The sequence below is a fragment of the Leucopleurus acutus genome, assembly GCF_964270905.1.
Source record: "Leucopleurus acutus genome assembly, chromosome: 17".
Classification (NCBI taxonomy): Eukaryota; Metazoa; Chordata; class Mammalia; order Artiodactyla; family Delphinidae; genus Leucopleurus; species Leucopleurus acutus.
In genome coordinates, this window is record NC_139159.1 from 46,028,761 (window position 1) to 46,041,434 (window position 12,674).

General features: G+C 36.1%; 1 protein-coding gene across 1 annotated transcript in view; it reads right to left on the reverse strand.

Annotated features, from left to right (window-relative positions):
- The window catches only part of STK3 (serine/threonine kinase 3), a 317,965-nt gene that overhangs the window by 125,515 nt on the left and 179,776 nt on the right, over positions 1 to 12,674 (reverse strand). The window contains exon 7 of the mRNA XM_082858352.1: positions 7,490 to 7,627. Coding sequence (XP_082714478.1) covers positions 7,490 to 7,627 — 138 coding nt within the window. The remainder of the gene's footprint in view (positions 1 to 7,489; positions 7,628 to 12,674) is intronic.

The following is a 12,674-nucleotide window of genomic DNA, read 5'->3' on the forward strand; positions in this document are numbered from 1 at the left end:
TATCTTTAACTGCTTCACATTGTTGTGTTAGTTGCTGCTGTATAACAAAGTCAATCAGCTATATATATACATATATCCCCATATCCCGTCCCTCTTGAGGCCCCCTCCCACCCTCCCTATCCCACCCCTCTAGGTCATCACAAAGCACTGAGCTGATCGCCCTGTGCTATGCAGCAGCTAAATGCCAAAGTACACATCCAGTCTACTGCAAACTTACTTTCATGCAGCTCACTGTGAACTCACTAAACAGTGTTATGCTATCATTAGTCTATAGAGCTTAACATTCCTAATCTCAAAATCTCAGTATGTCTTACTCCATTTGTACTCATGTTTTCCCTACATAACTGCTACAGGCATGGTTCTGACCAACAAAGAGGAACTGGCTAATAAAGTTAAAAGGGTACTTTGAGAACAAGGCCATTCTATTAGAGCATTCTTGATAATCAGAAGAGAAGTTTTATCAGACACATTGGCAGATTTTTAAAGAATATTTTTAAAGGCTTTTTAAAAGTAGCTGGTAGTAAAATTTTAAAATGCAAAGCAACATAAAAAAGGACAGAACAACAACAACAAAAAACAGAGAAAACGAGGTGGCAAAAAAAAAACCATGGCAACTGTGACTGGAATATTATTACTATAAACCAATGTAAATAAATGGGTTGAATTTCCTTTTATTAAGCAGTATTTTAGTTAAGTACCAAAAGACACTTAGTTCATAAGATAAATTCAGCTACATGCTTTCTATATGAGATATACTTAATAAAATAAATCCAAATTATATTTCTGCAGGGGCATACTAAAAAGAACTTGGGTTAAAAGTCAAGGATAGGCAATGAAATATTAGTCAAACATAAAATAATATCAAGACTAACATCAAAAAAAGCAGAATTGAAGGGAAAAAATAGTGAATGAAGGAAGAGTCACAGAATATTAATAAGGGACATAATACAAAGAAAGATATTATAGTTATAAACTCAATATATTAGTACAGCATTATGTGTAACAAAAATAGAGACATAAGAAGTTGATCTAAGTAAGAATAGGAGGTATTAATATTCCTTTTCAGTCACTGAGAAATAAAACAGGTAAAAAGTAAAGAATAAAGTGATCTGCGTAATATAATCAGACTGAGTTAGCAGAAAAATCAATAAACAGAAGTTACATCTTTTTGTTAAATGCCTAGAGAAGCATGTGGTACCAGCATAAGAATGGAAAGAACAACAAAACAGAATATAATGACTGGAAATAGAATATAACATACGAAATAAGCTGGCATATTATGAAGGCAGCAATTCCAATCAGTGAGGAAAAAATACTTATTGCCTGCTGTTTCTTTTTTCTTTTGGGGGGGTGGTAGAATTAGACTAGATCTTTACCACAGAAATATCAAAATAAATGCCAGATAGATCAAGAAGTTAAAAGTCAAAAGAAAATGGAAATATAAAAGAACTAGAGGGTAATATAGGAGAATATTTATTCAATCCAGTGCCATAAAACGAAGGGAAAAAAACATAAATGAACTAAAAATTTAACATCTATGTCAGACAAGAAGGTAATTATATGAAGAGTTTTAAAAAGAATATCAATTAAAAAAAAAAAGGTAAACACACCAAATTCTAAAAGGCAATATAGTTTCACTATTTCTAAATGTACCTAGGATTTCCCTGGTGGTCCAGTGGTTAGGACTTGGCGCTTTCACTGCAGGGGCTCAGGCTCGATCCCTGGTTGGGGAACTAAGACCCCAAAAGCCGAGTAGCGTGGACAAAAAAAAAAAAAGAGTAAGCTAAAATATAAACTAAAAAAGGGCAAGAATTCTTAAACCACCTGAACTAATGATAAGACAAAGAATACCCAAAATCAACCTATCACATTCTTGGTCATGTATTTTAAAAAGTAAGGCTGTTTGAAGATTTATTCTTTTAAAATTTGAACCATTTCCTCTTAAATTTTGTTCATGTTCTGAATGATCAATTTCTGAACTGAAAGAATTCAAATAAATTATTTCTTCATAAAAGGTGAGAAAACAAGAGTTTAAAGTGAACTGAAGACAGACTTCTGCTTGTGGACAGATTGAGCAGTCATACGTTCCCCTATACCTCTCCATTAAAGTATAGCTAAAACCCTGGACGATAAAACAAACACAGGAAGACACTGAAAGGTGGCAGATTAACTAGGGACCAGAGGACTAAAGGAAAGACACAGCTGTGAGTCCATGGCCTTTTTTTTTACCTCATTTATCCCAGACTGGTTATTGGAGAAGCCAGCAACCCAGAAACACCAATGGATACAAACTAAAAAAGCTCCTACAAAAGCCTGCTCTCTTGAGCCAAAGGATCAGGAAGGGGACAGCTAGCCAGTGTGCCACCTTCTCTTTCAGACAATCACCCTTCTACTCCACCCAAACACCAGAGAGAAAGCACATGCCCCACCCCAACCAGCAAAGGCTGGGTGGGGAACCTAGACTTCTACCTTCTGGAGGCTGTCCAATCCTTTCACTGCAGGGGTATCAGAGAAAACCAGATGTTAAGCTAGGGCATTCATCTATACCAGGCAGTATAAAAATCGCTCTCCACCCCCAGTGGGGAGTGTCAGTGGAGATCACAAGAAAGCCTGGACTTATACTGCTACCAGGCAGTAGTAAAGAAACCCCACCTCCCTCTCTGCTAGAGTGGGATCAGAGGAGGCCTAGTGGAGAATCAGAACTTTCATCACCACCCAGCTATACTGAGGCCCTGCAGTGCCAGAAGAGGCCACTGAGGGAACCTGAGTTCTCACCCCTGTACAGTGGTAATAAGGAACCCCTCCCCCACCCTACATGTCAAAGGAGACCAAGCTGGGGACCTGGACTTCTAATGCTACCTGCCAGAAATGAGGTGGTGCCCCTCTACCCCACTGAAACCGTGTTAGAGGACTCCACTTATTACAGAAAATTTAAGTAAGATCCAGAGTCTCATAATACCCAAAATGCCCAGGTTTCAAATGAAAATCACTCATCATAACGAGAAGCAGGAGAATCTCAACTTAAATGGGAAAATACAATCAATAGATACCAACATCAAGATGACATGGATATCAGAATTATCCAGCAAGGATTTTAAAGCAGTCATCATAAAAATCCTCAATTAGCAATTACAAACATGCTTGTAAACACATGAAAAATTAGAAAGTCTCAGCAAAGAATTAGAAGATATAAAAAAGAAACAAATGAAAATTTTAGAACTAAAATATATAATAACAAAAATGAAAATCTGATGGATGGGCTGGCTCAACAGCAGAATGAGGACAGAGGGAAGATTCAGTGAATCAAAATATGCAACAGTAGAAATTACACAGTATGAACAACAGAGAGAAACTAAACTGGAAGATAAATGAACAGAACCTCAGGAATCTGTGGGACTAAAAAAATCTAACATTTGTGTCAATGGAGTCCTAGAAAGACAGAAGAGGGTAGGGCTGAAAAGTGTTTGAAAAAATAATGACTGGAAACTTCCCAAAATTGGCAAGAGATATAAACCCACAGATTCAAGAAGCTGAACAAATTCTAAACTAAAGTATAAACCCAAAGAAAGCCATACCAAGGCACATCATAATTAAACTTCTGAAAATAAAGACAAAGATCATTTCATCTTGAAATGATCAAGGGGTAAAACAATTCAAATGGCTGTAGATTTCGCATAAGAAACCATGGATGTCAGAAGACAGTGGCCCAACAGTTTCCAAGTACTGAAAGAACTGTCAACCAATAATTCTATAGCCGGTGAAAATATCCTTCAGGAATGAAGAGGAAATAAGACATTCTCAGATGAAGGAAAACTAAGAGAATTTGTTACCACAGACCTACCCTAAATGAATGGCTAAAACAAAAAGAAAGTAACAAAAGAAGGAACTTTGGAACATTAGGAGAAAGAACACTGGAAAGAGCAAAAATGGGTTAAACACAATATAATAGATTTCCCTTATTCTCTTGAGTTTTCTCGATCGTTTAAAGCAGCAGTCCCCAACCTTTTTGGCACCAGGGACCAGTTTCATGGAAGACAATTTTTCCATGGGTGGCGGGGATGGCTCAGGCGGTAATGTGAGCGATGGGGAGTGATGGGGAGTGATGGGGAGCGATGGGGAGCGGCAGATGAAGCTTCGCTCACTCGCCCGCCACTCACCTCCTGCTGTGCAGCCCGGTTCCTAACAGGCCACGGACCAGTACTGGTCTGCAGCCTGGGGGTTGGGGAACCCTGGTTTAAAGGTTAAAACAAATACTGTAACACTTTGATATGGATCTCAATTATGAAGAGGAAGTATTAAAGATCATTATATTATAAATGGGAAGGACAGTGAGGTAGATAAAGTTTCTACTCCTCACTTGATCTGGTAAAATGAAGAATAAGTCACATGCCATGGGAGTTCACAGAGTGACCCATGACACCAGCTGTTCCAGCAAAGCCCGTGGGTTAATTCGAATAATGGCAGATCTCATTCTTCTAGAAGGCCAGACTAGGGCAAGAGCTGACTCTCAGGTTTTAGGCTACCCACCAGAAGGTACAAGGAACATTTCCAGATCAGGAGCTCTAGTGGCACTAGGCTGAACTTGAACCTTGTCCCTGGGGATTCAATATCCTCATCTTTCAAAAACTACTAAGAGTTCAACTCAATAATCTCAAAGGATCCTTTCAGTCTCAGCCTACAATTCTTTTAAACTTACACAATTATCTATCTTATGTCAGAAAATAAACCACTATAAAAAATTCAGCACAAATTCCTCTTTAGAAACTGTTTGTCAAAGTCTAGAAATCAATATAGTAAAATCTATACATGTAGATTATAGCCAAATGTCCATTAAAACTTGGTAATAAGACTGTATTCTTAAAGTTAAAATATAATTTAACTTATATAAGACACATGTGAAAGTCCTTTAAGAGCCAGAATGGCTTCCAGACATCCAGCAAAATAAAACTCTAAGGCATCTAATGAGACACTAATGAGACAACAGATAATAATCCTATCTAAAAAGCTTTTAAAATCAGAAGTTTGTTATCTTAAATAAACACATATTGAATTCAATACACATGTATTAAGCACTAGGTACCAGGAGTGCAAAAGTAATCCCCTTCCAAAAGGCATATAGCCCCTGACCCTGAATTAGTTACAATCTAGGACAAAGACACAGAAACAAGTTATTTGATTCTAACATGGTAAATGATATGCACAGGGTGCTTATGGGAACACAGAGGAACAACTGGCCTGAACAAAGATGAAGGCAAGGCTTTCTGGAGGAGTACCTAATTTGAATTAGAAACAGTGAGACAATGAGTAAAAAGAAGCCTGTTGGTAAAGGCAGTCTTTAAACTAGCAAGTGGGGGGTGCGAGAAACACCATGAAAAAAGGTATAGAGGATTGAAAAAGCATGATTTGTATAAGGAACTACAAGTCTATTATTTCAGTATTTATAAAGGGAAAAAAGGGGAGGTCAAGAAAGAGGTCAATTAAGAGGCCAGACGAGGATACCACATTATAACAGAGGGCCTCCATGGTCAACAACAGCACAACAGAAAAAGTTTTTAAAAATCAAGAAAACAATTCGCTCATAAGCACTATACAAAACCAGTTGCATTGTTTGCCCTTATTATAAAGAAAAATACTTGGGTCAAACCGAACTAGAAGCCAGAGGGTAACAGAGCTTGCTAATGTAGTTCATACAGGTCAACTTCCTGGGTAAAAAGCAGAATGGAGAAACGGTGACAAGTGGGGCTGGAGGACAAGTGGGATAAACCTAGAAGAATCCCTTAATCACTGTGTGACCTTCAGTGAATTATTGAACCTTTCTGGGCTTCAGTACTCTCATAAACAAAATTAGGAAATTTTACTAGAATAGTTCTTAAATGCTTTTCCACCCTAAAAACTCTAGGCTAAACACAGAATTTCTTTAAAAAGATTAGAAAAGATTATGGAAGAAAGACTAGAAAGAAATATTGGTTAAATTATTCAAAAACCAGAAATCAGATACATTTGGATTTACTTTATCATCATCAGATTTTGTACTATTTGTCCCACTTTTTCTGTTATTTCCCCTCCCTGCTTCTTTCTTGACTTCTTCAGGGCTGAATAATTTAGACAGTCAATACAATAACAAAAGCAATACGTCCTTGATTTATGTGTTTAAAATTCCTTTGAAGTGCGGACAATATTTCAAAATAAATGTTTCAACTAAGTAACTTTTGTAAGGTAATATGTGCACATAACACAAAACCCAAAAGGCTCAAAGAGAGCCTTCAGCAAAATGTAAGTCTCCATCCCACTCCTGTCAGCCATATAGTTACCTTCTCTGGAGGCAGTTTCTTGCTTATTTTTCTAGAGCTACTCCACGATAAGCATTGACATATGTATATATACATATATGTGTGTGTAGACGTGTGTATTTTGCCAATCACTCCCCTCGATGGACCTCAAATTGCTTGTTTATATTTATGTTGTTTCCAATCTTTTGCCGTTACATTGTTTTATGAAGACTTTTACACATGTTACTTCATATATGGTTAAATTTCTCTGTAGAGTAAATTTCTAGAAAAGTAATTGTTGGGTCAAAGAATATATGGTGTTTTATTCTAGACAGATATTGCTAAATCGCCTTCCATGGAAATTAAGTTAAATTTTCGTAACAATAAACCTTACATTTAAGAGCCTGCTTCTTATATCCCTCTACAATACCTTTTTTAAAAATGGTACCTTGGAAAAATCACTTTTTATAACTATGTTTTTAATCCTTTTGTCACTTAACAGAAAGAATTATTTTCCAAATATCAAGTTTTGTTAACGTGTACACTTATCATAGCTTAGAGGTCTAAGCCAGTTCTGCTGGAAAAGTAAAGACTCACAAATACTTATTAAAAGTATTAAATTATTTCTATTTGTATTTAATGTCAAAGCAGATTAAAAAAAAAAAACCTCTTGACACTCTGGATACAAAGTCAAGTTGTACAGGGACACTGAAACTCTTCATTTAAGTCATCTTGTAACCAGTATTTATAACATGTGATCTTCACAAGGAGTTCAGGAATCTTGCATTTACGTATCTTATGGAGCAAAAAGTCAAAGAAGAAATGCTGGGTCAAGGAATAATACATCAGGAAGAAAAACATAAGAAACAGAAATAATGGAAACGAGAACTCATATCTGAAATGAGAACCCTATGGAAGTTTAGTTTTAACACAACTTTAGGAGGAAAGAATTGACAACAAAAATTAAAAAAGGGGGGCGGAGAGAAGATTGAACTTGGAAAAAAAAATGAGAGAAAAAGAACATACAGGAGAAGAATGGTGTATGTGTCTGTAGGTCTCTCTCTAAATCAATCCATATTTCTTGGGAGGTTTTCATCTTTAGAAATCAGTTAATGAAAAAATAAATAAATAAATCAGTTAATGAAACTCAATTCTGGTCAATGTCAGAAAGCTAAAAGGTGTAAAGAAAATATCCTCCCCTTAGAGACACAAGCACTGACCTGTAAAAGTTGTGTTGCAGTAGCTCTCTGCTCAGGATTCTTCACTAGGCACTTTTTAACAAAATCAGTGAAATCATCAGACCAAAGTTCTGGCTTCCTGAATGTTGGTGGTGGGTTTGTGGGAATCATAAAAATAGCCTGGTAAAAATGAAGTATCCAAAAGACACGGTAAGAATCACAATAACACACCAAATAAACAAATCTCTTTATCTATCTTTTTATCAGACTCTAAATGTGAAAAACAAATTTAAGCTGTTCTAGCATTTCCAGTAAAATTGCAATTCAGGAAGCAAGCCCATCTGCTACTAATGTAATCACTTCCCATTAAATTTCCTCTATTTGAGTTGTAGCTCATTGAGCACATCATTCTTTATTTTATCATTTTTAAACAGTCTCCAAAGTAGACTGCATTTCTAACCCTTTTACCAAACTAAGGACATTCTCTGGTTAAACAGATATATCCCCCAATTTTGCTATTGCATGCCAGATTTGCTTCCCATTTCAGGTTTTTAGTACTGCTGTTCAGAATGCCTAGCAGCAGTCTAGCTTGCTTCTGCAATCCAGAATACTTAAGTATAAATATAATTACTGCTGTGATTTGAAATAATACTTGACAGAGGCAAGACTTTTATTTCTCTTTCTAAATATATGAGTCAGGATTCCGAATGAGAAGTTTTAAAGGTAATATATCACTTTATCACTAATGATTTAATTTGGTATTAATAACAGTACTAATGATAATACATTCAGAGTGTTCAAAATTCAAAAACTTTACAAAGTTTCTGTGTCATCTTGTCTTCATAGCTACCCAGTCACCTTTTTTTGATCAAGAGAATTAATCCCTAATGTTGTTAGGAAATCATTGTATGTAATGAATTAACTTCTCTCCTGGGCTCTAGAATAGTTCCTGATAAAATACCATCACTAAAATATCATTTTCTTTGAAAAGATATGAAAACAATAATAAAGTTAAAACAAATGTATCATGCACTCAACAAATATTAGCTATCATCATTTTCATTTCCACATAATGTTATAAAAAGACAAGAGACAAACAGCAATGACAAAAATTTTATAAAGTAAAATGAACTCAATCATATTATAACTAACTGTAGTTTAATAGTAACTGTAGTTTAATAATAATTACACAATCAACACTACAGGTGACATGAGGAAAAAAATGGCTTTTTGGCAATCAATTAATATATGCATACACAGTATACAGACATGGGCCTCTCAAAGATGTATTCAGGGGTGAAGCATCCAAAAAACCCCTTTCTAGACTTTAGTATTCTCTGACTTTCCAGAAGAGAGGTGTCTGTCTCTGTTCTAGCTCAGTTTTTCACCTGGTTGCTGGTCCTCTTTCTTCATGCAAATTTCATGTACCTGAACTTATGTCCCTTCTCCTTAATGCATAAAGAAAATAAAGACGGCAATACTACAAACCACAGAAGTACTTAGAAACTAAGTGTTTTACCATTGAAAGAAACTCATCATAGCTATGTTTAAAACTTCTGTTCGTATATGGAGAAAATACCAAAACTGTAGACAAAGTAATAAAGATAATATATTCTTGGGGATACCAAGTTTAATGTATTCCTTTGGTACAATAAAACTGTTCTACTCTTCACTGAATTTTTTTTTTAACATCTTTATTGGGGTATAATTGCTTTACAATGGTGTGTTAGTTTCTGCTTTATAACAAAGTGAATCAGTTATACATATACATATGTTCCCATATCTCTTCCCTCTTGCGTCTCCCTCCCTCCCACCTCCACTGAATTTTTACTAACTGTTCAAAAGCCATTCACAAGTATCACAGAATTTTTATAGCAAAAGACACATGAGAGATCATTTAGCTCAATTTTCTCATTTAACAGAAAAGGAATCAGAAGTCCAGAAAGGCTAAGTGACTTAAAATTTCAGACTAGCAAAGTATTCTAATGTTTCTACTATGTTTCAGGAAGGTGAGGTACAGAACAAAGAGGGTTACTCTATCTAAACAAGCAGTTAATAAGAGGACAGAGAGATGAGAGATGATGGTTCTGTTTTCAATGTATACATCTTCCCTGGTCCTCCTCTTTTACTTCCAAGTGAAGAAAGCATAAGCAAGTTTTAAGCCTTTAAGACAAGACAGTGACAGGAAAGATCTTAAAACCTATTATAGTCACAGCAGTGACACTAAAGTTGAAGCTCATTCAATGAAATACGAATGAGGGAAAGACTATTCAGTGGAGAAAATACAGTCTTTTCAACATATGGTGCTGGGAAGACTAGATATATCCACATACAATAAAAATGAATTTGGACTCTTACTTAGACCATATACAAAAATTAACTCAAATCAACAACCTAACAGTAAGAGCTAAAACTATAAAACCCTTAGAAGAAAACACAGGGGGAAAGCTTCATGACACTGAATATGGTAATGATTTCTTGGATATGACACCAAAAATCAAGGCAACAAAAGAAAAAATAAATTGGGCTTCATCAAAATTTAACAGTTTCAGGCATCAAAGGATACTATCAACAAAGTAAAGGGGCAACCCACAACAGACGGAAGGGCCGAACAAAATGTGGTGTTTATATTGTATATACACATACAATGGAATATTATTAAACCTTAAAAAGGAAGAAAAATTTGACACATGCTATAGCATAAACTTGAAGACTTCATGCTGACTGAAATAAGCCAGTTGCACAAGGACAAATATTGCATGATTCTTCTTATGGTGAGGTTCCTAGAGTAGTCAAGTTCATAGAGACAGAGAGTAGAATGGTGGTTGCCAGGGATTGTGAGAAAGGGGGAAGTGGGGAGTTAGCATTCAGCAGGCACAGAATTTCAGCTGGGGAAGATGAAAAGGCTCTGGAGAGGGATGGTTGGTGATGGTTGTACGGCAATGAGAATGTACTTGATTTTATGGAACTGTATACCTAAAAAATGGTTAAAAGGGTTAATTTTATGTTTTGTATATTTTACCACAATAAAAAAAATGAAGGAGGGAAAATATAAAGCACTAATCAAGTTCAGGAATATTAGTTGAATGCCTGCTACACACAAAGCATGGTATTAGACATTATATGGAGTTCAAAGATGCAGCAGGAAATACAGTCATTAACCTTTAGAAACGTCTAACCTAGTCTGGTAATGAAAGAACAGTAAAAGATTTAAAGAATAGTACAATAATAAAAGAAATGATATAAGGCATCAAGGAGAGAGGTCATTTCCCTTAGAAGAAATAGCATAAGGAAAAGAGAGAGAGTGAAATAAAGCTATTGGCAGGAGCAGAGAACGAGCTGACTATCTTATAAGGGACTAAGAAATGATAAGATTAGAAGGGGGAATGAACGATATGGAGTTTGGTCATCAAGAAAGTGCACAACTGAAAGAAGTCTTTTTTTCTGGTGTGTGTGTGTGCATGTGTGTGTCTTATGTTTTTGCCTTTAATCAGAGTTTGTTTATGACCTAAGAAAAGGATTAACAAAAAACAAACAAACCTGGAGATACTCTAAATATGGAATAGAAAAGGCATTTAGGGGCTAGTGTAGATGTCCCAGGATGAGCAATAAAAAGTTTAAACTAGGATGGTATCTACAGGAATGAAAGAGAAGAAATAAGGTATGAGACACTACGAAAGAAGAACCGAGAGTACATGCTAACATTGTTTGGGGGGCTAGAGAAGAGGAAAAACAAAAGCTTACTCCGGAATTCAAGAAATAAAAAATAGACACATTAATTGCACAGCATTCAGGTATTCTAACAGTTTACTACATCATTCTTTTGAGAGCCCTCAGAATATGCAGCAGTTTACTACAATGTGTTATCACTGGTTTCTAACTTGGAAAGTGAGCTAAAGGATCTTCTGTGGACAAAGCAATGAATATTCAATATCCAAATCTGCTGATTCTAGGGTAAGAGTTAATCTCTTTATTAGCGTACTCATCTTCTTTGAAAAAGAGAAAATCCTTTAATAGAACATTCGTATACATCTTACATCATATTACACGTATGACACCTAAGGTAGTCCTTCAAAAGCAGTGTAGCCAGTTTCATGACACAATAAGTATCTACCAAAATACAGGTATGTACCAAGTATTTTCTGTGTGTTCCTAGGTTCTATTAAAGAAACAGCAAACTGATAGGCCACAAGCTAGATAGCATCAGTGGATACCTTTTGTTCAGGCAACATCTAGCTCATACTCCCACAAGGTAAAAATCTGCTGGAATGGGAGATCAGCTCGTGCTTTGTGACCACCTAGAGGGGTGGGATAGGGAGGGTGGGAGGGAGGGAGACGCAAGAGGGAAGAGATATGGGAACATATGCATATGTATAACTGATTCACTTTGTTATAAAGCAGAAACTAACACACCATTGTAAAGCAATCATACTCCAATAAAGATGTAAAAAAAAAAAATCTGCTGGAATCAAGCTGATAAGAAGAGGCCTATTGATGTATGCTCTCCCTTCTACATGGGCCCCGTCTAGCCTGGCTCAATTATCTACTTTAGCTGATGGTCCCCATTACATATAACTTTGTGTTACAGATTCTAAAATAAGACACATATCTTGGGCCCACAAAGCTCACAGTCAAATGGGGGGGTGGGGTGGGCGGGGGAAGAGGGAGGCAAGGAGGACTAACACATATGAAACAAACAGCAAAATATGGAGTGCTAGAAAATAAAATTCTTCTCTAAATAACCTAATTAAGCTCAGCTCCATAGTTGAAACAGAACATAATCCGGCTTTAAGGATGGGCAAAATGGGGTTAATATCAGCTGTGGCAAAAGGCACACAAAAACACCTTCTGCCTCAAATTAAAGAATAAAAGTAAATTTGAACTCTCATCTCTGCAAAATAGTTCAAAGCACCTACATAAGCCCCTATACAGACTGACCTCAAACTGCAGGTAAATGATACGAGATTGTCTAGGTAAATGTTGTTCATCTGCACTTCTGTTAAATTGATGGATAACAACTCAGTGGTTTATGACCTTGAAGCTAATGCTCTCCTTTGAACTTTGAGCCAATGACTTGCAGTCTTATCTTCAGATAATCTTAACATATAAGGCTCACCTTAGCAGTAGCTATTAGAAACCCAAGGATAAAAAGCTTAACTCTAATGCTTATTTACCCAGTACTATCATAAAGTGATCCTAAAATGTTCACATTCTATTCCCAAACAAA